Raw genomic sequence first — 27,809 nt, forward strand, 5'->3', positions numbered from 1 at the left:
CGGCCCACTTTTTTGTATTTTTAGTAGAGACGGGGTTTCATCATGTTGACCAGGATGGTCTCGATCTCTTGACCTCGTGATCCACCCACCTCGGCCTCCCAAAGTGCTGGGACTACAGGCATGAGCCACTGCGCCCGGCCCCGAATTTTTTTTTTTGAGATGGGAGGATGGAGTCTTGCTCTGTCACCCAGGCTGGAGTGCAGCTCACTGCAACCTCTGCCCCCTGGGTTCAAGCGATTCTTCTGGCTCAGCCTCCCAAGTAGCTGAAATTACAGGCGCAGGCCACCACATCCGGATTAATTTTTGTGTTTTTAGTAGAGACGGGGTTTCACCATGTTGTTCAGGCTGGTCTCAAACTCCTGATGTTGTGATCTGCCTGCCTCGGCCTCCCAAAGTGCTGGGATTACAGGCGTGAGCCACTGCGCCCAGTGAAAATTGAATTTTGCTTATATTTGTCAAAGTCTGTTTCTATGAAGATATTTTAAAGACATAAAATGCTGTAACAACACTTTACTATGTTTATGCAAATACACATTTAAGCAATATAGGAAGTTTTTTTTTTTTAAGGCTAGTCAAGTGAAGCAATGGGAGTGGAGAAGGAACAAAGAAATCTGTAACTGGTTGTGATCAATTAGTTGTAAATGTCACTGCACTCGGCCCAGCTGCAATATAGGAAGATTTCAATAACCAAACTAACTGTGTAAAAAATAAACAAATTAACTTTATTATGTTACTACTTCAACTTCGGTCCATACATTTGTTTTTTAAAAAATCCCAGTTTGAAACACATTATGGAAAGTGAGTATATACAATAAATAGAAAATAGGGGTGCACAGTGCTAGAGACGTTATCAACCAACTTATCTTCATCTGTTGGCTACTGTTATAGACAAATTTTGACACACAATGAGCATTATTGAAAGAGCAGCCAAACTACCTCGAAGAAGGTGGCAAACCACTGGAAAAGTAGCTTAAAGCTCTGGACCGCTCACCAAAAAAAAAAAAAAAAAAAATTCAGTATTTATCTGGGAGCTAACCTCATCATGGCACTGAATTTATCTACTATTCATAAGAACAATTTTTAAAATATCAAAAGTCCCAGGGAACCTTCATTAACAGTATTTTTTGTTGTTTTGGCAACAAAGTCTCCCTCTTGCTCAGGCTGGAGTGCAGCAGGACGATCTTGGCTCACTGCAACCTCTGCCTCCAGGATTCAAGCAATTCTCCTGCCTCAGCCTCCCAAGTAGCTGGGATTATAGGCGCCTGCCACCAGGCCCAGCTAATTTTTAAATTTCTAGTAGAGATTGGGTTTCGCCAGGTTGGTCAGGCTGCTCTCAAACTTTTGACCTCGGGTGATCTGCCTGCCTTGGCTTTCCAAAGTGCTGGGATAACAGGTATGAGCCATTGCACCTGGCCAATAAACAGTTTTTTTAAGTCAAAAATACCCAGGCTGGAGTCCAGTGGCGCAATCTTGGCTCACTGTAACCTCCCCTTCCTGGGTTCAAGCAATTCTTGTGCCTCAGCCTTCCAAGTAACTGGGATTATAGATGTGTGCCACCACACCCAGTTAATTTTTCTAATTTTAGTATTGACAGGGTTTCACCATGTTGGGCGGGCTGGTCTCAAACTCTTGACCTCAAGTGATCTGCCCGTCTCCGCCTCCCAAAGTGTTGGGATTACAGGCGTTAAGTCACCGCACCCAGCCCAAAGTTTTTACTTTAAATACGTGATTACTCAAATATCCTAAGCCAGCAGGCCCTATAACAATAAGTTACAAATAGTCTGAATTTAATAACTTAAGTATGATATGGTTAATACAATACATACTGCGTGAATATCTTAACTAACCTCTTTCAGGTAAGGTGATAATTAAAAGGTTTAAATTTACAGTTTCAACTTCTGCTCAGAAGAATCATGTCAGTATTCTAGCAATGGTGATGACATCCCATTACTGTAAATGCAGAATATAATAATGTCCATATTACTTTGAATTATACTTGATTGAAGAAATAATTCTATGTAAGAGTCTATATTCTATGTGCAAAGTTTCAATGGTGCAGGTTTATAACCAAAGCTGTGTTTAACAATGCTTTCTGGCTTCCAAAAAAAACATATGAAAATACTTCCTAAAAGTGAACAAACTAAAGCTAGAAGTAGGTGACACCAGTTGTTCTTTCCATTTATGTGTGATGGACTTCATGAAGCATTAACTCCCGAGGTATATTTGTTTCTGGACCATACAGCTTACATGCTCTTCTTTCAAAGGCGGCTACCATCTGCTTTACAACTTCATCAAAAAACAATGTGGCAAGCTGAGAATGTAGAAGTGATCGAAATTCAAAAGAAATCTGTAGAAAAATATTGAAAATTATTTTAGAACAAATTATTTTTTGCATTTTTGTTTTTTGTTTTCCTAGAGACAGAGTTTCACTTTGTTGCCCAGGCTGTAGTGCAGTGGCATAATCACGGCTAATGGCAGCCTCCACCTCCTGGGTTCAAGCAATCCTCCCACCTCTGTCTCCCAAGTAGCTGGGACTACAGGCGCATGCCACCACACATGGCTAATTTTTGTTTTGAGAAGGGTTTTTGCCATGTTGCCCAGGCTGGTTTCAAACTCTTGGGCTCATGTGATCTGCCCACCTCAGCCTCCCAAAGTGTTGGGGTTACAGGCATAAGCCACTGCACCCAGCCAGAAAGGTTCTTTTTTTCTTTTGAGACAAAGTCTCACTCTGTTGCCCAGGCTGGAGTGCAGTGGTGCAGTCTTGGCTCACTGCAACCTCCACCTCCAGGGTTCAAACGATTCTTGTGCCTCAGCCTCCCGAGTAGCTGGGACTACAGGCACTTGCCACCATGCCTGGCTAATTTTTGTTTTAGTAGAGACGGGGTTTCACTATGTTGGCCAGGCTGGTCTTGAACTCTTGACCTTGTGATCCACCCGCCTCGGCCTCCCAAAGTGTTGGGATTATAGTCATGAGCCACTGTGCCTGGTCCAAAAGACTTTTTTTTTTTTAATTGAGAAGGAGTTTTGCTTGTGTTGCCCAGGCTGGAGTGCAGTGGTACAATCTCGGCTCACCGCATCCTCCACCTCCCAGGTTCAAGTGATTATCCTGCCTCAGCCTCCTGAGTAGCTGGGATTACAGGCATACACCACCACACCTGGCTGATTTTTTTCTATTTTTAGTAGAGATGGGGTTTCTCCATGTTGGTCAGGTTGGTCTTGAACTCCCAAACTCACGTGATCCGCCCGCCTCAACCTCCCAAAGTGCTGGGATTAGAGGAGTGAGCCACCTCGCCTGGCCTAAGATTTTTTTAACATTAAATCTCTTACAGTTCCAGGAATAACAATTGGAACAAACAAAAGGAAAAAATAAATAAAATAAACTAAATCTCCACTTAGGACAGTGGTGTTCACATTGTGAACTGGGTATCTAGAGTAGAGCTGTGTGGATGTACATAGGTGGGATTTTTAGTCGTCCCCCCCCGAAAAGGGAATCTTCTTTACTGCAACAAGCAGAACTGCTGGCACAAAAAGCTTACATAAATAAGGCCAGTGAAATCTCATTAAGGGGAAAAGTATGCTTCGTAGTAAGACTGGAAGAAAGCTTTGCTGTATACATTTATCACTCTGCTTTCTTACTAATGTGCCCCTTTTAGATCCATCCTATCTGACCAAAGGAAATAAGGAAGAGAAGTGATCCCTCTCATAGGTATCATTCCCATGAGAAGCACCAGCAGAAAGAGGAGGCTGCAAGTGTGCATGCACATGGGTGCCTGACCCACAGGGCAGATGATGTAGGTGGTCTAACTTTTTTTTTGAGACAGAGCCTTGCTCTGTTGGCCAGGCTGGAGTGCAATGGCGCAATCTCGGCTCACTGGAACCTCTGCCTCCCAGGTTCAAGCAATTCTCCTGCCTCAACCTCTGGAGTAGCTGGGACCACAGTCACCCACTACCACGTCTAGTTGATTATTGTAGTTTAAGTAGAGACAGGGTTTCTTTTTTTTTTGTTTTTTTTGAGACGGAGTTTCGCTCTTGTTACCCAGGCTGGAGTGCAATGGCGCAATCTCACCTCACTGCAACCTCCGCCTCCTGGGTTCAGGCAATTCTCCTGCCTCAGCCTCCTGAGTAGCTGGGATTACAGGCCACCATGCCCAGCTAATTTTTTGTATTAGTAGAGACGGGGTTTCACCATGTTGACCAGGATGGTCTCGATCTCTTGACCTCGTGATCCAACCGCCTCGGCCTCCCAAAGTGCTGGGATTATAGGCTTGAGCCACCGCGCCCGGCCAAATTAAATTTTTTTGAGACAGGGTCTCACTCTGATACCCAGGATGGAGAGCAGTGACATGATCATAGTTCACTGCAAGCTAGAACCCTTGGATTCATGCAATCGGACTACTGGTGGGCACCACTACACAGGCCTAATTTTATTTTTAGTAGAGACAAAGTCTCACTGTCTTCCCCAAGCTGGTCTCAAACTCCTGGCCTCAAGCAATCCTCCTGCCTCAGACTCCCAAGTGCTTGGATTCCAGGCAGGGGCTACTGTACCTAACCTGTTTCTGCATAGAATATGCAATGTGTTCCTTCATTTGGTGTTAATTTAAAACTATTATTAAGTTCAAAACTGTTACTAAGCTGGTAGTAAAGTCATGGCATGAATCTTATAATCTACAGATTTGTAAAAAACAAAGTAGAGAATGAAGGAATATTCGAGGTTGCATGAAATAGAATAAAAAAGAAATGCTCATTAGCATTTATGCAGAAAAAGGTATTCAATGTAATTATGGCCTCTGTGTTCTAAAACATAATTACCTTTTTACCAACTTTACCTCATATGTGGAACAAATCAAGGGCTTTATAGAGACTTACTGAAAAATCCAAGGTACAAGTTCTTGGGTAGCCAGGAAGACCCGGGCTAAAACGCCAAATAGTCTCCAAGTGCTTGAAAAGTCTCCCATCAGTACAAGATGCCTAGAACAAAATGAAAAAATAAAACCACAGTTAAATACCTTTGCTTCTGGCCAGAATCTAAGACTGTATGATTGAGGCTGATTTCTTTCATAAGTAATAATTTTTATATATCAGATCATAGGAGATAAAGATATCTAATTTTTGCTTGGTACTAGGAAGTAATATATCTTGACAATACTAGCCATTTTTTCTTCCTGCAGGGATTGCCAAGATTGCCAGTTGTTTTCTCTTCCATTACTAACATCTGCTTTGCTACTTAGATTTCCTTCCTCTAGCAGCAAAATAGGGAGTTTTTTGGAAGCTTATTTCCAGTTCTGCCACATATAAGTGATCATGAACAAGTTAACTCCCCGTACACTATTTCCTTAATCTGTAAAATAATACCTACTTTGTATCATGAGATTGCTGAAATGTTAATAAGGTACCTGGTACAGATTCCTAGCACAATTACATAATTCTCTCCTACTCAAAGACTGATGTCTTATTAATCACGTACACTCTTTCCTTCAATTTGGTCCTTATTACTAGAGGCCTCTATCTAGTTTCCTTAAATGTGTAGTCGTGGCCCTTGACCCTGATCCATTTCTTTCTGATTTTTTCCAGTGCACACATATATTTTATATTCAGGATGCACACATTGAATCACATTACTTAACCATAGTATGTGCAGTGCATCTTGGTATTTCCCATTTTGTATCATTAAAACAATACTTATTGTGGCTGGATGTGGTGGCTCACACCTGTAATCCCATCACTTTGGGAGGCCAAGGTGGGAGGATCATTTGAGCTCAGGAGTTCAAGGCTGCAATGAGCTATGATTATGCCACTGCACTCCAGCCTGGGCCATAGAACGAGATTCCCTGACTCTTCGAAAAAATTAAAAAATTAGCCAGGTGTAGTGATGCATGCCAGTAGTCCCAGGTACTCAGGAGGCTGAGGTGAGGAAACTGCTTGAGTCCAGGAGACCGAGGCACCAGTAAGCTATAATTATGCCACTGAACTCCAGCCTGGGCGACAGAGTGAGACACTGTCTTTTTTTTTTTTTTTTTTTTTTTTTGAGATGGAATTTTGCTCTTGTTGCCCAGGCTGGAGTGCAATGACCCATCTTGGCTCACTGTTACCCCTGCCTCCCAGGTTCAAGTGATTCTCCTGCCTCAGCCTCCCAGGTAGTTGGGATTACAGGCACCCACCACCACACCCAGCTAATTTTTCTATTTTCAGTAGAGACAGGGTTTTGCCATGTTAGGCTGGTCTTGAACTCCTGACCTCAAGTGATCCACCTGCCTCGGCTTCCCAAAGTGCTGGGATTACAGACATGAGGCACTGTGCCCGGCCTAGAGACACTGTCTTAAAAAAAAAAAAAAAATTATTGAGACCCATGAAAGAGTTGCCATCTGCAATGTGAAAATGGTAACCAGAACCATAGTTACTAGTTCACTATTAGGACTGATTATGCTAGTTATGACCTTGAGTGGCACTCAGCTTTTTATTTGGTTTCCTACCTCAGCCTCCCAAGTAGCTGGGACGACAGGTATGTGACACCATGCCCAGCTAATTTTTAAAATTTTTTGTAGAGCTGGGTTCTCTCTATGTTGCCCAGGCTGGTATTGAACTCCTGGGCTAAGAGAACCTCCTGCCTTGGCCTCCCAAAGTGCTAGAATTACAGGCATGAGCCACCTCACCTGCACAAATAATCCAGAGTATTCCTGAAGTGCACAAGTAATTTTTAAGAGCATCAAGAGTATATAATAAAATCTTGTTATTTCAGTTGTCCAACTTTAGGATAATACATTCTGCCCTTCTTTACAATCATTTAAGAAGTTTATAGGAAATTTAACACTAAAGGAGAAACAGGTTTTGGGAGTACTCACTATAACACAGCACCTTCCTCTCATTATTTTTATGCATATCGGGCAATATTTCACTCACTCCAATTATCTAGCTCAAGGATGCATGGATTTTTACTGTTATGTTTTGACAGGAACAGTATTGCCAAAGACCTCATTTCTAAGAGCAGAGATACTGAACAGTAGAAGTTGTCATGATGATGACCTACTATAGGCTGTTCTGGGTGAGCTGACATAGATCAATATATAAATTAATCCATACAAAATGTTTATATCATGAACCAGGCAGTAAGAGTCACTGAACTGTTGCCTCTCTAAAAATATTCAAGGGCTTCTGGTCATTAAAAATTTGTGTAGACTAGAATTACTGACATATTAAGTGACAGGCATGTTTTGGTCAGCTAATAATTCACAGAAAATGTCACATGGCTTCTGTTCTCTTATAATTTTTATAGTACTGGATAAATAATAATTTTTACTGTATTGTCTATTGGATATTAAAATTCAGAACCTGGCCAGGCATGGTGGCTCATGCCTATAATCCCAACACTTTGGGAGGCCAAGGTGGGTGGATCACCTGAAGTCAGGAGGTCAAGACCAGCCTGACCAACATAGAGAAACCCCTTCTCTACTAAATGCAAAAAAATTACCCGGACGTGGGGGCGCATGCCTGTAATCCCAACTACTCAGGAGGCTGAGGCAAGAGAATCTCTTGAACCCGGGAGGCAGAGGTTGCAGTGAGCCGAAATCGCGCTATTGCACTCCAGCCTAGGCAGTAAGATGGAAACTCCACCTCAATAATAATAATAATAATAATAATAATAATAATAATAATAAAAAATAGTAAATAAATAAATAAAATCCAGAACCTAGCCCGGACACCACTGCACTCCAGCCTGGGCAACAAGCGATTCTCCTGCCTCAGCCTCCTGAGTAGCTAGGATTACAGGTGTACACCACCATACCAGGCTAATTTTCGTTATTTTTAGTAGAGATGGGGTTTCATCATGTTGACCAGGCTGGTCTTGGAACTCCTGACATCAGGTGATCCACCTGTCTTGGCCTCCCAAAGTGCTGGGATTACAGGCGTGAGCCACCGCACCCACCCTGTTTGTTTGTTTTTCAGAGATGAAGTTTTACTGGCTATGTTGCCCAGGCTGGAATGCAGTAGCTGTTCACAGGCATGATCATTGTACATTACAACCTCAAACTCCTGGGCTCAAGCAATCCTTCTGCTTCAGCCTCCTGAGTAGCTGGGATTACAGGTGCATGCTACCACACCTAGTTTTCCCTGTAGGTCTTAAGAAGGCAGCGGAGACAGGATGGGTGTAGTGGTTCACACCTGTAATCCTAGCACTTTGGGAAGCCAGGTCAGACAGATCACCTGAGGTCAGGAGTTCAAGACCAGCCTGGCCAATATGGAGAAACCCCATTTCTACTAAAAATACAAAAATCATCCAGGCATGGTGGCGCAAGCCTGTAATCCCAGCTACTTGGGAGGCTGAGGCAGGAGAATCACTTGAACCTGGGAGGCAGAGGTTGCAGTGAGCTGAGATTGTGCCGCTGCACTCCAGCCTGGGCAACAGAGCAAGACTCTGTCTGAAAAAAACAAAAACAAAATCAAACAAACAAACAAACAAACAAAAAACAAGGCAGAGGAGGGAAGAAAGGTAGAGAGTGAGGAAGAAATGAGATTTATTTAGAGTTCTTTTAGTTAGAAGCAGCATAATATATTAAGATTTAAGTTCTAAGAGACTGAATGGTAAACTGAGCTCAGGAAATAGAAAAAAAATTAAGATTATAGCAATATTCACTGGTGTCAGACAGCTAGGGTCTTGGCTCTGTGACCCTGAGCAAGTTCTCTATCTCTTCTAAGCCTCAGTTTGCTCAACTCTAAAATAAATGACCCTTGAACCTCAAAGGGCTGTTGTGAAAACTTGAGTAATTCAACTAAAGCAGTAAAAGGGCTCAATAAATGTTGGCTATTATGAGAGACAGTAGTTTAAAAAACTCTAAAACAATGAGGCAAGCAGGTGAAAACATTTGTAATAATAGCAAAATCCTAGTCCACAGCATTTTAAGTGGAATTCAAGTTTTGAGGCTAAGAAGAGGGCAGACTCTAGGGTCTTAGCCTCACTGGACAGTGACAGTGTTCTCTTTCTCTTTCTAGCTGCACCAGAAAGAGCATACTGAGAGCTGCACCCCCTTCAATGTCTAACACAGAGCTGACTAAGGTATTTAGCTCTGGCCAGTTACTAATAAATGTATCATCATTAAATCATGTGGGCAAAGTAATTCAGCTTTAAAGATCTTTGGCCACTCCAAAATAGGAATGTAAAAGAAATATGCATTATTCCATGGAATTCTGCCTTTTTAAGGTTGGTACCCTTTTCTACACATATATCTTCCTCTGACAAGCATAAGATGATTAACATAATGTAAGAGTACTTGGCAGGATAACCTCAACAATATTTATACATATACATTTTTTGAGACAGAGTCTCACTCTGTTGCCCAGGCTGGAGTGCAGTGGTGAAATCTTGGCTCACCACAACCGCCACCTCCTGGGTTCAAGCAACTCTCTGCCTCTGCCTCAGCCTCCCAAGCAGCTGAGATTCCAGACATCTGCCACCATGCCTGGCTAATTTTATATTTTTATTAGGGACAGGATTTCACCATGTTGGCCAGGCTGGTCTTGAACTCCTGACCTTGTGATCAACCCACCTCGGCCTCCCAAAGTGCTGGGATTACAGGTGTGAGCCACCAAGCCCAGACAATTTTTTTTTTTGAGACGGCGTTTCATTCTTGTCACCCAGACTGGAGTGCAATGGCGTGATCTCAGATCACTGCAACCTCTGCCTCCTGGGTTCAAGTGATTTTCCTGCCTCAGCCTCCTAAGCAGCTGAAATTGCAGGTACTTGCTACCACACCTGGTTAATTTCTTTGAGTTTTAGTAGAGATGGGGTTTCACTATGTTGGCCAGGCTGATCTCTAACTCCTGACCTTAGGTGATCCACCCGCCTCAGCCTCCCAAAGTGCTGGGATTACAGGTGTGAGCCACTGCACCCTGACAGTATTTTTATATTTATACCTTTTCTTTTCATTTTTATTTTTATTTTATTTTATTTATTTATTTATTTTTGAGATGGAGTTTTACTCTTGCTACCCAGGCTGGAGTGCAGTGGCGCGATCTCGGCTCACTGCAACCTCCACCTCCTGGGTTCAAGCAATTCTCCTGCCTCAGCCTCCCAAGTAGCTGGGACTACAGGCGCGCGCCACCACGCCCAGCTAATTTTTGTATTTTTAGTAGAGACAGGGTTTCACCATGTTGACCAGGATGGTCTCGATCTCTTGACCTCGTGATCCACCCACCTCGGCATCCCAAAGTGCTGGGATTATAGGCATGAGCCACCGCGCCCAGCCTCATTTTTATTTTTTTTGACACAGGGTCTCACTCTGTTGCCCAGGCTGAAGTGCAGTGGCAAAATCACAGCTCTCTTCAGCCTCAACTTCTTGGGTTCTCATCTCAGCCTCCTGACATATCCTTTTTTTTTTTTTTCTGAGACAGAGTCTCACTCTGTCGCCCAGGCTAGAGTACAGTGGCATGATCTCAGCTCACTGCAACCTCCGCCTCCCGGGTTCAAGCAATTCTCCTGCCTCAGCCTCCTGAGTGGCTAGGATTACAGAGATGCGCCACCACGCTTGGCTAATTTTTGTATTTTTAGTAGAGATGGGGTTTCACCACATTGGTCAGGAGTCTTGAACTCCTGACCTCATGATCTGTCCACCTCGGCCTCCCAAAGTGTTGGGATTACAGGCGTGAACCACTGTGCCTGGCCTATATCTTTTGTATTTTTAGTAGAGATGGGGTATGCTAATTTTTGTATTTTTAGTAGAGATGGGGTTTCACCACATTGGTCAGGCTGGTCTTGAACTCCTGACCTCATGATCTGTCCACCTCGGCCTCCCAAAGTGTTGGGATTACAGGCGTGAACCACTGTGCCTGGCCTATATCTTTTCTACGTTTCTTTATCCTCTCACCACTTCTTTTTCCCTCCCTCTTCCCCACCATTCCTTCTTTAATTTTAAAGAATATATATTTAGTAAACAAATTTATTCTTCCCTCAATGCTAAAGTATTTAATTCATATTTTAAAACAGGGCAAAAATTAAATAAATTAAAACATTTCCCACTTAGGTGGCCCAACTGAACTGTCCTGTGGGTCAGTAGTCCTCAACAGAAGGGGAAAAAAAAGGAAAAGTTTCCCATTTCCATATTATATTCTAACTTCTATTTGGAAGGAATAATGCTAATATTGTATAAAGTAACACAGGAGACATAATAAATAATTTTTTTCCCCTCTTCCTATTAGCTCAAACAAATTTTTTTAGGCTATTACATTTTAACCCATTTGACAGAGTTAATATTTGGAGGAATATTTGAAAACAACAAAAAACAAAACTATTACCTTTACTAAATGAGGCTTCACCAAGGTTACTGTTGATGTATATCGCTCCAACACAGGTGGAAATCCAATTTCTAATCGTGTTTTACAATATCCAGATCTCTTTGATAAAACATCTGATTTTTTGCACCAAGGAACGAAATGCTTGTAATCCTCCATACCCGATACTACATCATACATTTCCTGCATTGAATATCTTAAATAAAAAAAGAGGTGTTAACTCCATTTAGTTATATGGTATATGCATACTTTAAAGTGAATATGAATAAAACTTACTGTGTATGATAAACAAATCTCAATACTTATGTTGAACCACATTCTGGAATCAATGACTTCAAAGAAAGACAGAAAATAAAAGGTCTCTAAATAAACATATATATGGCAGAGATCATAATTTGGTATCTCACAGGTTAAAACTGATCTAAAGAAGTAGTTTTTAAAATTTTACTAGCCAGAATTTAAAAACTGAGAGTATGGTCAGGCACAGTGGCTGGGGAAGCTGAGCCCGGCAGATCACCTGAGGTCAGGAGTTTGAGGCAAGCCTGGCCGACATGGTGAAACCTCATCTCTACTAAAGATACAAAAATTAGCCAGGTGTGGTGGCACATGCCTGCAACCCCAGCTACTCGGAGGCTGAGACATGAGATTTACTTGAACCCAGGAGATGGAGGTTGCAGTGAGCCGAGATCATGCCACTGCACTCCAGCCTGAGCTACAGAGTAAGTCCCTGTATCCTCTCCCCACCCCCCACCCCACCCCACACACACAAAGCAGACTAAATCACTATTTTTTTAGTTGCCATTTCTTTTTTTTTTTTTTTGAGAAGGAGTCTTGCTCTGTCACAAGGCTGGAGCACAGTGACACAATCTTGGCTCACTGCAACCTCTGCCTCCCGGGTTCAAGCGATTCTTCCACCTCAGCCTCCCGAGTAGCTGGGACTACAGGCGCATGCCACCATGCCTGGCTAATTTTTGCATTTTTAGTAGAGACGGGGTTTCACCATGTTGTCCAGGATGGTCTCAATCTCTTGACCTCGTGATCTGCCCGCCTCGGCATCCCAAAGTGCTGGGATTACAGGCGTGAGCCACTGCGCCTGACCGCCATTTCTCTCTCTTTTGTTTTTAAAGATGGGGTTTCACCATGATGGCCAGGCTGGTCTTGAACTCCTGACCTCAGGTGATCCACCCACCTCAGCCTCCCAAAGTGCTAGGATTACAGGCGTGAGCCACCGCGCCCAGCCATTTCTCTCTCTCTTTTTTTTTTTGAGATGGAGTTTCTCGCTCGTTACCCAGGCTGGAGTGCAATGGCACAATCTCGGCTCACCGCAACCTCCGCCTCCTGGGTTCAGGCAATTCTCTTGCCACAGCCTCCTGAGTAGCTGGGATTACAGGCACGTGCCACCATGCCCAGCTAATTTTTTGGATTTTTAGTAGAGACGGGGTTTCACCATGTTGACCAGGATGGTCTCGATCTCTTGACCTCATGTTTCACCAGCCTTGGCCTCCTAAAGTGCTGGGATTACAGGCGTGAACCACCACGCCCGGCCCTATCATTTCTCTTTTTAACAGGTAACATCTGTGGCAATGATGTCTATCCAGATTTGCACTCCTTTTACATGGTGCTGTTGCTAAAAGCCTGCCTATCAGGAGCAACAATTCCCAGTCCCCATTCCCCTTGCATTTAGATGGGGTCACAACTAGCTTTTGCTAGTAATATCTGGGAGGAGGTGTTGTGTGTCAACTCCAGACCAATGTGATTAACACTCTGAAGACTAAGTAATTACAGAGATCAAAAGTGGGATGGAGCCTGGGTTTCTGAGTTACTACTTGGACTGGAGTAGAGGGAACACCCATTTGAACTCTACATGAGAAAAAAAACTCTTGGGTATTATCTATATGACTGTTAGCATTACCTTAACTATTACTGAGACTAGTTAATAAAATCAAACTTAATGAACAATGCTGTTAAGTCTTTTACTATAGAAAAATAAGAAGAACAAAAGCTAATGAGTAAAATTAATAAATGTACTTTTACAAAGCTTCATATAATACTTAATGGCCAATTGGGAATTAAGAGCCACTTGTAGAAATTCCCCTAAGGAGGGATGGTGTATTTCTGGTTTAGCAGAACTGTAGTGTCTTCATCATCTGCTCTATTTACCCCTAGATCAGGGGCCAAACCTGGTCCATCACCTGTTTTTGTAAATAAAGTTTTACTGGAATGTGGCCACACCCATTTATTTACATATTATCTATATCTGCCTTTGGACTGTGGCTGAGCAGTCCCTACGGCCCACAAAACCTAATATAGTTACTTTTTTTCCCTTTACAGGAACAGTTTACCAAAGGCTCTAGATGAGGAGCTTTAGTATGTATGTACTTATCTATGTATGTCTGTACATGAGGAAGCTATCTAAAAATATGGCCCAATGTATCAGTAATGTTGCTACTATAGAAAACAACGTCAAAGATTTAAGTCTATACTAAAAAGTTACCATATAATTATATTCATTCAACAAATATTTGTAAAATAGCAAAGGCTATGACAAAGGCCAACCTAGGCTGAGAGCGGTGGCTCACACCTGTAACCAGAACTTTGGGAGGCCAATGCAGGTGGATCACAAGTTCAGGAGTTCAAGACCAGACTGGCCAACGTAGTGAAACCCCATCTCTACTAAAAATACAAAAATTAGCCAGGCATGGTGGCACGCGCCTGCTACTCAGAAGGCTGAGGCAGGAGAATCGCTTGAACCCAGGAGGTGGAGGTTGCAGTGAGCCAAGATTGCACCACTGCACTCAAGCCTGGGTGACAGAGCAAGACTCCGTCTCAAAGCAAACAAAAAAGAAAAAAAGAAAAAGGCCAACCTAGAAAAAACAGAGTTAGTCTATAAGAAGATAATCCAGAGAGAAAGAGGCAGGATATCCCCCAGAAAATTATGAACATGCTCTTTTAGTAGAATTCTTATATACAAACCCTAAAATTCTTCTCTCTGAATATTCTTTCCTTTTGTTTATTAATGGTGCAGCAATTTTGAAGAAAGTTCTTGCATATATTTCCTTAGGCAAAACTGAGGTATGTAGTGGAAGAGTTCTGCTCATCAGTATACCACAAGAAGCTAAATATCTGAAAAGACAAAAAAATTACCTGACTTAGAGTGACGGTAAAAATTAAGAGGAAGCACAAATTAGAGAGACTGTAAAGTAATTATCACACTTCAGAAGGCTTTGCAACTTCAGAATGTTCCTGAAAAAAATACACACACACACGGGCACATAAAAAGTATAGCTTCTTAAGCACTGTAAAAAAGAAAACCCTAAAAACAGCTTAGTTAGGTTAGAAGCTTCTGGCATAAAAGGTATCTTTCAGGCCGGGCGCGGTGGCTCACGCCTGTAATCCCAGCACTTTGGGAGGCCGAGGCGGGTGGATCACGAGGTCAAGAGATCAAGATCATCCTGGTCAGCATGGTGAAATCCCGTTTCTACTAAAAATACAAAAAATTAGCTGGGCATGGTGGCGCGTGCCTGTAATCCCAGCTACTCAGGAGGCTGAGGCAGGAGAATTGCTTGAACCCAGGAGGCAGAGGTTGCGGTGAGCCGAGATAGTGCCATTGCACTCCAGTCTGGGTAACAAGAGCGAAACTCCGTCTCAAAAAAAAAAAAAGGTATCTCTCTCAGAAAGCTGGCTTTCACTCTGTAGTCATGTGTTACAATTTACTATTGCCATAAGCTTTGCTAGATACACAAATCTATTGTCCAATTTGTGTTGTCTACCCATGTTGTTTTCCCAGCTGGATCCATAGATGTTTCTTAATTCTTGATCCACCCCAGTGAGACTTAAAATTAGGTTTCAAATCTCTTGGCAGAGATCTGGTGGTCCTGTCAGTACTGATGCCAAGTATGGTGGCTCAATCCTGTAATCCCAATGCTTTGGGAGGCTGATGCATGAGAATCCCTTGAGGCCAAGAGTTTGTGACCAGCCTGAGCAACATAGTGAGCCTGTCTCTACAAAAAAAAAATGAGCCGGGCATGGTAACATATGCCTGTACTTCCCGTTACTCAGGAAGCTGAGGCAGCAGGATCACTTGAATCCAGGAGTTTGAGGTTGCAATGAGCTATGAACACACCATGGCACTGCAGCGTGGGTAAGACTCTGTCCCAACAAAAACCAACTGCTGCTCTGTTCTCCTTTACCTTCCAGTCTCCATGTCAATGCATATATGTAAAAATATGTCTAGTTAACTAGAATGTTATTGTTTGAGGTTCTATGTACAAATGCCTAATATATGCTACCTAAGTATTTTAAACTTTCTCTAATAAGATTATTACATAACTGACTGGGTGTGGTGGCTCATGCGTATAATCTCAGCACTTTTGGAGGCTGAGGCAGGAGGATCACAAGGTCAGGAGATTGAGACTATCTCCTGATAGTCTCTACTAAAGATACAAAAAATTAGCTGAGCATGGTGGCACGTGCCTGTAGCCCCAGTTACTCGGGAGGTTGAGGCAGGAGAATCACTTGAACCCAGGAGGCAGATGCTGCAGTGAGCTGAGATCACGCCACTGGACTCCAGCCTGGCTGACAGAGCAAGACTCCATCTCAGAAAAAAAAAAAAAAAGATTATTACATAAGTATTTGACACTATTAGTCATTGCTAGTCATGTGTTGGCCAGGATTATTCAATTTAAATTATCCACACATTTACTGAACTCCTATTGTGTGTCAGACTATGCTAGGTAATAAGGATATAATGGTGACTAGAACAAACATAAGCCTTATGAAGATTGCATTCTAGTTGAAGATTCAAGAAAGTACTGAAGAAGAAATGGGGGTAGAGGGGAGGTGTAATTAGGACCTCATTTAGACAGGCTGACCTAGGAACCCTTAAGAGATTTCAGCTGAGAAATAATGGACAAGGAGTTAGCCATGCAAAGAGAGAAAAGAAGTATGTACACATGTAATAACTATGTGTGTGTATGTATATGCGAATACACATAGGCATTAGTAGGATTTAATGCCTCACTCCATTTATTTATATATATGAATACATATACATATATAGACCACACCACTGCACTCCGGCCTGGGTGACAGCAACTCTCCATCTCAAAAAAAGAAAAAAAAGAAAAAGGCCAGGTGCTGTGGCTCAAACCTGTAATCCTAGCAGTTTGGGAGGCTGAGACAGGCAAAATGCCTGAGCTCAGGAGTTCAATACCAGCCTGGGCAAGATGTTGAAACCTCGTCTCTACTAAAATACAAAAAAATCAGCCAGAGGTGGTGGCAGGCATCTGTAATCCCAGCTACTCAAGAGGCTGAGGCACAAGAATTGCTTGAACCCAGGAGGCGGAGGTTGCAGTGAGCCAAGATCACTCCACTGCACTCCAGCCTGCGCAACAAAGCGAAACTCTGTCTCCAAGAAAAAGAAATATGACCCCAAAGTGTAAAACAAAATCTCAATTAGAGGGAGACAAATTTGGGCTCTATAATACAATAAAGAACTTTGCAGCTATTTATAAAAATTGAACAGGCTTATTACACAGAAAATCAAATAGAGGTCAATGAATTTACTTTAGCTAAATACTACATGACTATTTGTTAAAATGTAATGGAAAAGAAACATAAATTGTATATAGGCGAACTTATTAGGCCCTTTTAAGATTCTAAGATTCTTATATTTTCAGCTATAAGTAACACTTCAAGCATGAAAATATAAAAAAGCAAGATGGCTTTGTGAATTCTAAATTTTCCGGGACACCACAAGTAGTAGTTGATTTTATAATAACAGTAAGAGCATAATTCTATGTTTCAATACATACAATGTATAGTGATCAGATCAGGGTAATTATATAGTAATCAGATCAGGTAATCCATCATCTCAAACATTCATCATTTCTTTGCATTGGGAACATTCAGTATCCTCCTTCTAGCTATCTGAAACTATCTATTAGTGTTAACTATAGTCATCTTACAGTGGTATAGAAGACAAGTCTCCAATACCCAGGTCTGTTAGGAACCAGGCTGCACAGCAGGAGGTGAGCATTACAGCCTGAGTTCCGCCTCCTGTCAGATCAGCAGTGGCATCAGATTCTCCTAAGAGCCAGAACTCTATTGTGAACTGTGCATGCGAGGACTCTAGGTTGTTTGCTCCTTATGAGAATCTAACTAATGCCTGATGAGCTCAGGTGAAACAGTTTCATCCTGAAACCATCTCCCACCACCACCCCTATTTGTGGAAAAACTGTCTTCCACGAAACTGGTCTCTGGCGCCAAAAAGGTTGGGAACTGTGGGTACAGAATACTAGAAACATATTCCTCCTATCTAGCATTAATTTTGTATCCTTTAACAAATCTCTCCCTATCTTTCCCTTTCTCCCAGCTTTCCCAATCTTTAGTATCCTCTGTTCTACTTTTTTACTTCTATGAGATCAACTTTTTTTAGCTTCCACATATGAGAGAGAACTCGCAATGTCTAACTTTCTGTTCCTGGCTTGTTTCACTTAACAAATGTCCTCCAAGTCCATCCATGTTGCTGCAAATAACAGGATTTCATTCTTTTTTTATGGCTGAATAGTATTCCCATCGTGTATTAATATATATACCACATTTTCTTTATCCATTCATCTGTTTTGTTGTTGTTGTGTTTGAGTCACAGTCTCGCTCTGTCACGCAGACTGGAGTGTAGTGGCACAGTCATGACTCACCACGGCCTCCACTGCCTGGGCTCCAGCAATTCTCCCACTTCAGGTCCCAAGTAGTTGGAACCACAGGCACATGCCACCAAGCCCTGCCAATTTTTTACTTACATACAGAAGCAAGGTCTTCCTATGTTGCCCAGGCTGGTCTCAAACTCCTGAGTTTAAGTGATCCTCCTGCCTCAGCCTCCCAAATTGTTGGGATTACAGGTGTGAGCCACTGTGTCCAGCCTTGTTTGTTTCATTTTTTGAGACAGGGTCTGGTTCTGTTGCCCAGGCATAAATGCAGTGGCCCAATAAAGGCTCACTGCAGTCTCAACCTCCTGGGCTCAAATGATCCTACCTCAGCCTCCTGAGCAGCTGGAACCACAAGCCTGCACTACCACACAGGCAGTTAATTGTTCTACATATACACACATATGTGTATGTAGAAAATATATACATATTTTCTACATATAAATATATGCATATTTTCTACATATACACATACACACACACACACAGCTAATTTTTCTATATATCTACGTGTATACGCACACACATATTTTTTGGTAGAGACAAGGTTTTGCCACGTTGTCCAGGCAGGTTTCATGACTTTAGGCAATCCTTCTGCCTCAGCCTCCCAAAGTGCTGGAACTACAGGCGTGAGCCACTGCACTCAATCCCATTCATCTGTTGTTGGACACCTGTTGATTCCGTATCTTGGCTACTGTGAATAGTGCTGAAACCTTTGCTTAAAAAAAGATAAGACCTTTGCTTCTAAAGAGGTGAACTGGGTATCTGGTTGACTTTTTACTGTATATAAAGGTTTATGTATTTACTGTTAGTCAATACATGAACCTGGTACAAAGGTTCATGTACTGCTTCCCAGCCTACCAAAAAAATACCCTTACACAATCTGATTACAATCCTAAGGAAAACACCTGTCTTTAAAGCAAACTAATAGGAAATTTTCTGATCAATTTGCATGCTATAGTTGCAGTGCCCTGGACAGCACAGCTATTTTCTTGCACTGTCAGGAAGACTGTGTCTTAAACTACAATATGAGGAGACACACATTCATATACAGTTAAAGCAAGAAATCAATACTGGACCACTGGACCACATGGTGGACAGCTTTTTTGTCACTCGTCTTCCAGTACTACTCTCTCAAATACTTAAGTATAATAAAGGTCAGAATCTGATGCTTAACACTGGAAATGAACTCAAACTGCCTCCCTCATTATTATAAACAGTATCTATCTTGGAACTGAAGCCTCAATTTAATCACCAAAGCAACTGTATTTTTCTCAAAAGTAACAGTTTTGTTTATTTGAAAGACATTTTATAAGAGTAATACAAACAGATCTAAAGTATGATGGGTTTATTCTACTTGAAACTACTTTTCGAGGTTATTTCCTAAAGCAGGAGCAATTTTATGATTTTATTTGTCTTATTCAACATTTGTCTAAAGGAATTTGGATTTGGTAAGGTTATTGTTGTTTTTAAAAATTCTTCACTGAATTTTTTTTTAAAATGTTTTTATTTCCTCGATTCCAGGAGGGTTGGATCTTCATTTAATCTAAATGTCCTGGGGCTCAACCAGATTTTTCTCTCCTCACTTCGTACTTTGTACATCTGAATTCATTTTAAACACACTAAGTTTAATTTTCAAGAATATTACAATGTTACCAGTAAAAAGAAACTAAGTCGTACAAGTACGGTATCCAAGTCCCGGCTTCCATCTCTACTCCCACCCAAAAAATGAACCAACCAGGAAAATGGAAAGCAGACTACGATTCAAGGTTACAGGACCTGTAAGTTACAGCAGAGTGAAAAATTCCAGGTCTCTTGTGTTGGCTATATTTAGTTTTGTAAGCACTAAATAGCGACGGCAAAGCACTCTATCAGAAACTGGGAAAAAGGAATCTGACCATCTGGCAGGCAGAAGGAACCAGAGATGGGGGCTCACCGCCAAACCAAACTCCCATACAGCCAACAGCCAGCAACCCTTCTGCGCAAAGTTAAAACTTTCCAACAGCAGTAGCAACAGGCTACAGGGGAGGAGACCGGAAGAGCCCCAAGGCACCAATGGCCAAACTGCTTCCAAAGTCGCTTCGCCGAAAATTCATTGCCTGTCGCGAGGGAAACGAACCATGAACACAGCCGCCTTGCGCCCACGGTGATGCGCGCAGCTCTTAAGTCCCTCAACTGCCAAATGCAAAAGAGCCTTCTCCTCTAAAGACACGAAAATGCACCGAGTCCAGCTGTGCCTCGCCCCAAAATCCTTCCAGTCCCCCAACTCGGCAACCAGACTGGAAAACTACTCTCGTAGCGGCACCCACCGTCGCTGTTCATTACCTGCCGTTCCGCACCGGCGCCGGAGCCAGAGTGCCGGCCGCCGTCGCTGACTTCGGACGACATCCCGAGACCACCCTTCTCAAGGCCGTCTGACCAGTCCGAGCTGCCATGATAGACTCTCCGAAGCCGGTCGTCAACTCCCGGACCGGCCCAGCAGCACCGCCCTCCTCTGGTCTGGCCCGGCCGCCCGGTTCCGTTGTCTTCCAGCCAATCGGCTGGCCCCGTGCGCAGCCAGACACGCCCACTCTTCCCTTCCGGGTTGCAGAAGGCTGACGCACGCTCCCCCTGCGCAGGGCTGACCGTAAACGTTCCCGTCAGCCTGTCAGCCAATCAGAGCAGATGCGGGCCCGCCAGGACACACCTCTCTGCCCAGATCGACCAATCGCCATTTCCACGCGCTCGCGCGCTTTGCGTAATACTCAGTGAATGCTCAGCCCACGACCCGCGCTGGAACTGTTCCTGGATTAACCAATCGCCCTGGTTCTCCTGGGGTCCGCTTCCGGTCGGGAGGCCTGTCACGTGAGGCCCGTCAGGTGAGTCCCGCCGGGGGAGGTGGGGCAGCGGGAAGCCCCCCAGTTTGAGTATTAATTATGTAACTGTCCAAACCCGTGAGTCCGGACTCAAACAGAGCCTCGCTCCTAGCTGCGAAGCCTGTCAGTCAGCGTCCTGCTCATTAATGATTGTCTAATACAAAGCTTGCCGTACCTACCTCATGGGGTAATTGTGAGGGCAACATAAGGTCCTGTCATTAGGAAAGAGACTCAGTTATCCAGCAGCATTTCGATCGGCCTTCTTCCTGAATGGTCCACATTTTAATTGGTTTCTCGTATGGTTTGAGTTTCCCTTATTCCATACTAAACAGACGCCTTCGCTTTGATCTACGTATTTCGGTGATCAGTCATGAAGTCCAGACTTCTTGTTCCCTCAGTTTGTTTGTTCTCAGGTCTTAAGATTTATACGCCAATAGTTTCCTGCAAAGTGTAAAGTGAGGATGGCAATACTAGTACTATTTGATACAGTTTGGGAACGGTAAATGAGAGTGTGGATTAAATGTCAGATATTTGTGTGGCACCTACTAGATGCTGGAGAAGTGAACAAAAGTCTTCACTGTCACAGAGCTTATATTCTAGTGGGGGAAAGAAACCAATTAGTATATAGTACAATGGCAGCTTGTTACAAGTCCCATAGACTAAACAGTAAAGCAGGGTAAGGAGAAGAAAAAGGAGGAATAAGGTAGGGTGCTGTTTTATATAGGGTGGTCAGGAGGGGCTCTGAAAGGATGACACTGAACAAAGGCCTAAAATTAAGTGAGGACATGAACTCTGATTACTTGGGAGGAAATGACCTTCTGATGTATGGAACAACTGCAGAGGCCCCGGGCAGGAACAATCTTGGCATGCTTTAGTTAGAGCAAGGAGTTTGGAGCACAGAGAGAAGGGGAAAGTGGTAGGAAATAAGGTCAGAGAGGTAGGTAGAGCTTTATCCTAGTGCCATCGAAGCCGTAGTATGCTTCCAATTTTTGATTGTATTCTAGGCATGAAGGAAAGCCATTAGAAGTTGAGTGTAGAATAGTTTTACATTTACATTTAAAGCAATATTCCAGCTGTTGTGTATGTATGATTATTTTCTCCTCTTGCTTGGTTCATTGAAGTCTAGATACTTTGTGGAGTAAATCGAAATCATCAGCTACGCTCTTTCCGCCATCTTTCCATGCTACCACAATGGTGCACATGAATGTCCTGTCTGATGCTCTCGAGAGCATCAACAATGCTGAAAACAGAGGCAAACGCCAGGTGCTTATTAGGCCGTGCTCCAAAGTCATCATCCGGTTTCTCACTGTGATGATGAAGCATGGTTACATTGGAGAATTTGAAATCATTGACGATCACAGAGCTGGGAAAATTGTTGTGAACCTCACAGGCAGGCTAAAAAAGTGTGGCGTGATCAGTCCCAGATTTGATGTGCAACTCAAAGATCTAGAAAAGGGCCGGGTGCGGTGGCTCACGCCTGTAACGCCAGCACTTTGGGAGGCCGAGGCAGGTGGATCACGAGGTCAAGAGATCGAGACCATCCTGGTCTACATGGTGAAACCCCATCTCTACTAAAAATACAAAAAATTAGCTGGGCACGGTGGTGTGTGCCTGTAATCCCAGCTACTCAGGAGGCCAAGGCAGGAGAATTGCCTGAACCCAGGAGGTGGAGGTTGCGATGAGCCAAGATCGCGCCATTGCACTCCAGCCTGGGTAACAAGAGTGAAACTCCATCTCAAAAAAAAAAACAAAGATCTAGAAAAATGGCAGAATAATCTGCTTCTGTCCCACCAATTTGGGTTCATTGTACTGACAACCTCAGCTGGCATCATGGACCATAAAGAAGCGAGACGAAAACACACAGGAGGGAAAATCCTAGAATTCTGTTTCTAGGGATGTAATACATATATTTACAAATAAAATGCCTCATGGACAAAAAAAAAAAATCAGCTAAAAGGTTTGTCAAACATTTTTGCAGTACAACACATGATGTACTTGTAGATTGAGGTGGTTCTGTAGCTGCATGGCATTTCTGTATCAATTACTTTCAAATACACAATTCTTGCTCTTCTTTAAATCTTAAATATTTCCAGTATTCCAGTAAGGTCTTCTTTAAAGCACATTTTCACATTTCAGTAGCTCATGCCTGAAATCTCAGCACTTTGGGATGCTGAGGCAGGAGGATCGCTTGAGGCCAGGAGTTTGAGACCAGCCTGGGCAACATAGTGAGACCCCATATCTACAAAAAATTAAACAATTAGCGGCCGGGTGTGGTGGCTCACACCTGTAATCCTAGCACTTTGGGACGCCGAGGTGGGTGGATCACCTGAGGTCAGGAGTTTATGACCAGCCTGGCCATCATGGTGAAACCCCATCTTTTTAAAAAAAAAAATTATAAGGTTGGGCGCTGTGGCTCACGCCTATAATCCCAGCACTTTGGGAGGCTGAGGCAGGTGGATCACGAGGTCAAGAGATCAAGACCATCCTGGTCAACATGGTGAAACCCCGTCTCTACTAAAAATACAAAAAATTAGCTGGGCATGGTGGCGCACACCTGTAGTCCCAGTTACTTGGGAGGCTGAGGCAGGAGAATTGCTTGAACCCAGGAGGCGGAGGTTGCGGTGAGCCGAGATTGCGCCATTGCACTCCAGCCTGAGTAACGAGTGAAACTCCGTCTCAAAAAAAAAAAAAAAAAAAAAATTATAAAAAAAAGAAAAGAAAACAATTAGCTGCGCATGGTGGTACACACCTGTAGTCCCAGCTAGTAAGGAGGCTGAGGCAAGAGGATCACTTGATCCCAGGAAGTTTGAGATTGCAGTGTGCTGTGATCATGCCACTGCACTCCAGCCTGGGTGACAGAGTGAAACCCTGACTCAACACCAAAAAGAAAAGAACATGTTAAATAACACCAAGGGGATACTATCTGCCAAGTCCAGATTATGGGAAATTCTATAGGACAAGTGACCCAGTTTCTTCAATGAGTAAATATCAAGTAAAAAAGGAAGGGGAGGCCAGGTGCAGTGGCTCACGCCTATAATCCCAGCAGTTTGGGAGGCCGAGGTGGGTGGATCACGAGGTCAAGAGATCCAGACCATCCTGGACAACAAAGTGAAACCCCATCTCTACTAAAAATACAAAAATTAGGCCGGGCGCGGTGACTCACGCCTGTAATCCCAGCACTTTGGGAGCCCGAGGCGGGTGGATCACGAGGTCAAGAGATCGAGACCATCCTGGTCAACACGGTGAAACCCCGTCTCTACTAAAGATACAAAAAATTAGCTGGGCATGGTGGCGCATGCCTGTAATCCCAGCTACTCAGGAGGCTGAGGCAGGACAATTGCCTGAACCCAGGAGGCGGAGGTTGCGGTGAGCCGAGATCGCGCCATTGCACTCCAGCCTGGGTAACAAGAGCGAAACTCCGTTTCAAAAAAAAAAAAAAAAATACAAAAATTAGCTGGGCATGGTGGCATGTGCCTGTAATCCCAGCTACTCGGGAAGCTGAGTCAGGAGAATTGCTTGAACCCAGGAGGCGGAGGTTGCAGTGAGCCGAGATCGCGCCATTGCACTCCAGTCTGGGTAACAAGAGCGAAACTCCGTTTCAAAAAGAAAAAAAAAAGGGAAGGGGAGGGGGAGACTGTTGTAGATTTAAAAGATGTAAAAGACTTTTTGATTTTGTTTTGTGCAAACTAAATACAAAAAGACATATATGAGACTAAGAAATTTGAAAGTTGGGCCGGGTGCAGTGGCTCACGCCTATCATCCCAGCACTTTGGGAGGCCGAGGCGGGTGGATCACGAGGTCAAGAGATCAAGACCATCCTGGTCAACATGATGAAACCCCGTCTCTACTAAAAATACAAAAATTAGCTGGGCATGGTGGCACACGCCTGTAGTCCCAGCTACTCGGGAGGCTGAGGCAGGAGAATTGCTTGAACCCAGGAGGCGGAGGTTGCGGTGAGCCAAGATGGTGCCATTGCTCTCCAGCCTGGGTAACGAGCAAAATTCCGTCTCAAAAAAAAAAAGAAATTTGAAAGCTGGATACTAGATGATTTTTTTGTTTTTTTTTGTTTTGTTTTACTAGATGATTTTAAGAAACATTAAAGGCTGGGTACACTGGGCTTATGCCTGTAATACCAGTACTTTGGGAGGCTGAGATGGGAGGATCACTTGAATCCAGGAGTTCGAGTCTCCAGTGAGCTAGGGTAGCACCACTGCACTCTATCCTAGGCGACAGAGTGAGACACTGTCTCTTAAAAAAAAAAAATTAAAATTTTGTTTTAAATTTTTTAAAAATTGTAGGTGTAGTGTCACCTACAATCTTTATCTCAGTTATTTACACAGAAATATTTACAGATGAAATATGATGTCTGTGCTTTGCTTTAAAATAACCCAATAGGTGTTGGGGATAGAGTGGATGAAACAAAATTAAGCATATATTGGTAATCAATGAACTGAATGATAGTACAGGGGGGTTCTTCATAGTTATATCTAATTTTTGTGGATGTTTGAAATCTTCGATAATAAAACATTTTATCTCTACCTTTTTATTTCTGCCTCTGTGATCTTTCCAAATGAAATCCTTCTGATTGACTTAGAATCACACTGTTTATTTATAGATTTTGCTCACTCTTCAGAACCCTATAGACTGAACAGAACCAGAAAGGCTTCAAGTAGATAGAGATGGCAATGATTTCTAGTAGTAACAGCATTTTTTCTTTTATTTTTATAAAAATATGGAACACTTCACAAATTTGAATGTCATTCTTGCAGAGGGACCATGCTAATCTTCTCTGTGTTGTTCCAATTTTAGTATATGTGCTGCTGAAGTGAGCACAGTAACAGCGTTTTTAGTCACTCCTCCAATCAAAAAAAATAAAAAATAGGATGAATTTTAACCACAGAATATGATCTTTACCCCAACATCATATATATTTTTTTCCTGAAATAAAGTTAGTTTTAAAAGTTAACATAATTGTATTACTGGCACCTTTTCTCTACCATATTGAATGTGTGTGGTGGCTCATGCCTGTAATGCCAGCACTTTGGAAGACCTAGGAGGGAGAATCACTTGAGGCCAGGAGTTCAAAACCAGCCCGGGCAATTAGTGAGACCCCATCTCAAAAACAAAACAAGGCCGGGAGTGGTGGCTCACACCTGGAATCCCAGTACTTTGGGAGGCCAAGTCTGGTGGGTCACCTGAGGGTGGGAGTTCGAGACCAGCCTGACAACATGGAGAAACCCCATCTCTACTAAAAATACAAAATTAGCCAGGTGTGGTGGTGCATGTCTGTAATCCCAGCTACTCGGGAGGCTGAGGCAGGAGAATAGCTTGAAGCCAGGAGGCAGAGGCTGCAGTGAGCTGAGATTGTGCCATCGTACTCCAGTCTGTGCAATAAGAGTGAAACTCCATCTCAAAAAAACAAAACAAAACAAAAATAGACAATGTTTTTGGGAAATGTTTGGTTTAAACACCACCTTCTTTGTTCAAGAACAACTTCCTTGAACACCTCTTGGAATTGAGTTACAAGAGATTAGCCCTATTACATATGTTAGTTTCTGATAAATAGAGGAATAGCAAAGGACGTTAGCCATTTTGTCCTTACTGACTGGCAATGTTGCTTAGGGACTGGTCAGGAAAACAGAAATTATACCAGTTAAACCAAAAATACAGGGATATTGTTTAAAAGTGTTTGAGGAATTAAGGTGACCGCCCAAAAAAGGAAAGGTTAGACACGGTGGTTCATGACTGTAATCTTAGCACTTTGGGAGGCTAAGCCAGGTGGATCACTTGAGCCCAGGAGTTCGAGACCAACCTGGGCAACATGGTGAGACCTCACCTCTACAAATACAAAAATCAGCCAGGTGTGGTGGTGTGCACCTGTACTCCCAGCTACTTGGGAGGCTGAGGCAGAGAATTGCTTGAACCCAGGAGGCAGAGGTTGCAGTGAGCTGAGATCGAGCCACTGCACTCCAGCCTGGGCAACAGAGCGAGACTCTGTCTCAAAAAAAAAAAAAAAGGAATATTGAGATAAGAAAACAGTAACTGCAAGAAGTAAATATCACCTTGTGTCCCCAAGACCATTTGTTTTTTTGGAGATGGAGTCTTGCTTGTGCTGCCCAGGCTAGAGTGCAATGGCCCAGTCAGCTCATTGCTACCTCCACCTCCAGGGTTCAAGCAATTCTCCTGCCTCAGCCTCCCAAGTAGCTGGGATTACAGGCATGTGCCACTATGACCGGCTAATTTTTGTATTTCTAGTAGAAACAGGGTTTTACCATGTTGGCCAGGCTGGTCTGGAACTCCTGACCTCATAATCTGCCCATCTTGGCCTCCCAAAGTGTTGGAATTACAGACGTGAGCCACCATGCTTGACCTGTTTTTGTTAGTATTTGTTAATGATTCCCTTAATACTTCTCCAAAGGGACCTGTCATTTGCTCTGGTAACTATAGACTGGGAAAAGTGGAATAACCAAATATTTTGAGACCTGTGGGACACAAGGTCCAAATTCAAATTGTTATCCAAAGTATTATAATATCCTTTTTCTGTTTTTGAGACGGAGTCTCACTCTGTCACCCAGGCTGGAGTGCAGTGGCGCAATCTCGGCTCACTACAACCTTTGCCTCCCAGGTTCAAGCCATTCTCTTGCCTCAGCCTTCCAAGTAGCTGGGATTACAGGCATGTGCCAGCCACCATGCCCAGCTAATTTTTGTATTTTTAGTAGAGACGGGGTTTCACTATGTTGGTCAGGCTGGTCTCGAACTCCTAACCTTGTGATCCGCCCACCTTGGCCTCCCAAAGTGCTGAGACTACAGGTGTGAACCACCGCGTCCAGCCCCATAATATCCTATTAGAGTGGGTGTATCTAAGGGCCAGGTCATACATGAAATTCTGACCCAGATCTGGCTCACAGTGGCAAGGACCTACCACATCTTATTTCCCAAGTTCTCCAAGTTGGTTAAGTGGCTCGTGCCT

General features: G+C 43.2%; 2 protein-coding genes and 1 non-coding gene across 4 annotated transcripts; 1 reads left to right on the top strand and 2 right to left on the bottom strand.

The window, feature by feature from the left end:
* Positions 1 to 701: 701 nt before the first annotated feature.
* COQ10B (coenzyme Q10B) lies at positions 702 to 20,482 on the bottom strand. 2 transcript variants are annotated; one of them, XM_012454064.3, is made up of 5 exons: positions 20,310 to 20,482; positions 14,254 to 14,403; positions 11,284 to 11,476; positions 4,867 to 4,968; positions 702 to 2,347 (listed from the first exon to the last, which is right to left on the bottom strand). In XM_012454064.3, exons 1-5 carry the CDS (start codon positions 20,417 to 20,419, stop codon positions 2,180 to 2,182), a joined length of 723 nt encoding a protein of 240 aa, XP_012309487.1. In that variant the 5' UTR covers positions 20,420 to 20,482; the 3' UTR covers positions 702 to 2,179. The 2 variants fall into 2 exon arrangements, with proteins under 2 accessions (XP_012309487.1, XP_064229282.1); XM_064373212.1 differs by lacking the exon at positions 20,310 to 20,482 and adding an exon at positions 15,754 to 15,873.
* A 256-nt stretch (positions 20,483 to 20,738) lies between these two features.
* On the top strand, positions 20,739 to 23,098 carry LOC110567675 (small ribosomal subunit protein uS8-like). Its single transcript, XM_021667756.2, has 2 exons — positions 20,739 to 22,295; positions 22,599 to 23,098. Exons 1-2 carry the CDS (start codon positions 22,031 to 22,033, stop codon positions 22,730 to 22,732), a joined length of 399 nt encoding a protein of 132 aa, XP_021523431.1. The 5' UTR covers positions 20,739 to 22,030; the 3' UTR covers positions 22,733 to 23,098.
* Positions 23,099 to 25,565: 2,467 nt separating this feature from the next.
* On the bottom strand, positions 25,566 to 25,672 carry LOC135273687 (U6 spliceosomal RNA). The gene has a single exon (XR_010341504.1). It is a non-coding gene; the product is annotated as a U6 spliceosomal RNA (small nuclear RNA).
* Positions 25,673 to 27,809: the final 2,137 nt, after the last annotated feature.

Source organism: Aotus nancymaae, unplaced genomic scaffold (assembly GCF_030222135.1).
Source record: "Aotus nancymaae isolate 86718 unplaced genomic scaffold, 86718_ANA_hifiasm-v0.15.2.pri h1tg000008l, whole genome shotgun sequence".
NCBI lineage: Eukaryota > Metazoa > Chordata > Mammalia > Primates > Aotidae > Aotus > Aotus nancymaae.

Bases quoted from the DNA above. Each gene is read 5' to 3' on its own strand.
- COQ10B (XM_012454064.3), bottom strand. From the start codon at position 20,419: ATGGCAGCTCGGACTGGTCAGACGGCCTTGAGAAGGGTGGTCTCGGGA. The intron at 14,404-20,309 runs GTAATGAACAGC...TTGTCTTTTCAG, and splicing joins GCGCCGGTGCGGAACGGCAG to ATATTTAGCTTCTTGTGGTA. The intron at 11,477-14,253 runs GTTTGTATATAA...TTTTTATTTAAG, and splicing joins TCAGAGAGAAGAATTTTAGG to ATATTCAATGCAGGAAATGT.
- LOC110567675 (XM_021667756.2), top strand. From the start codon at position 22,031: ATGGTGCACATGAATGTCCTGTCTGATGCTCTCGAGAGCATCAACAAT. The intron at 22,296-22,598 runs GCCGGGTGCGGT...ACAAAGATCTAG, and splicing joins ACTCAAAGATCTAGAAAAGG to AAAAATGGCAGAATAATCTG.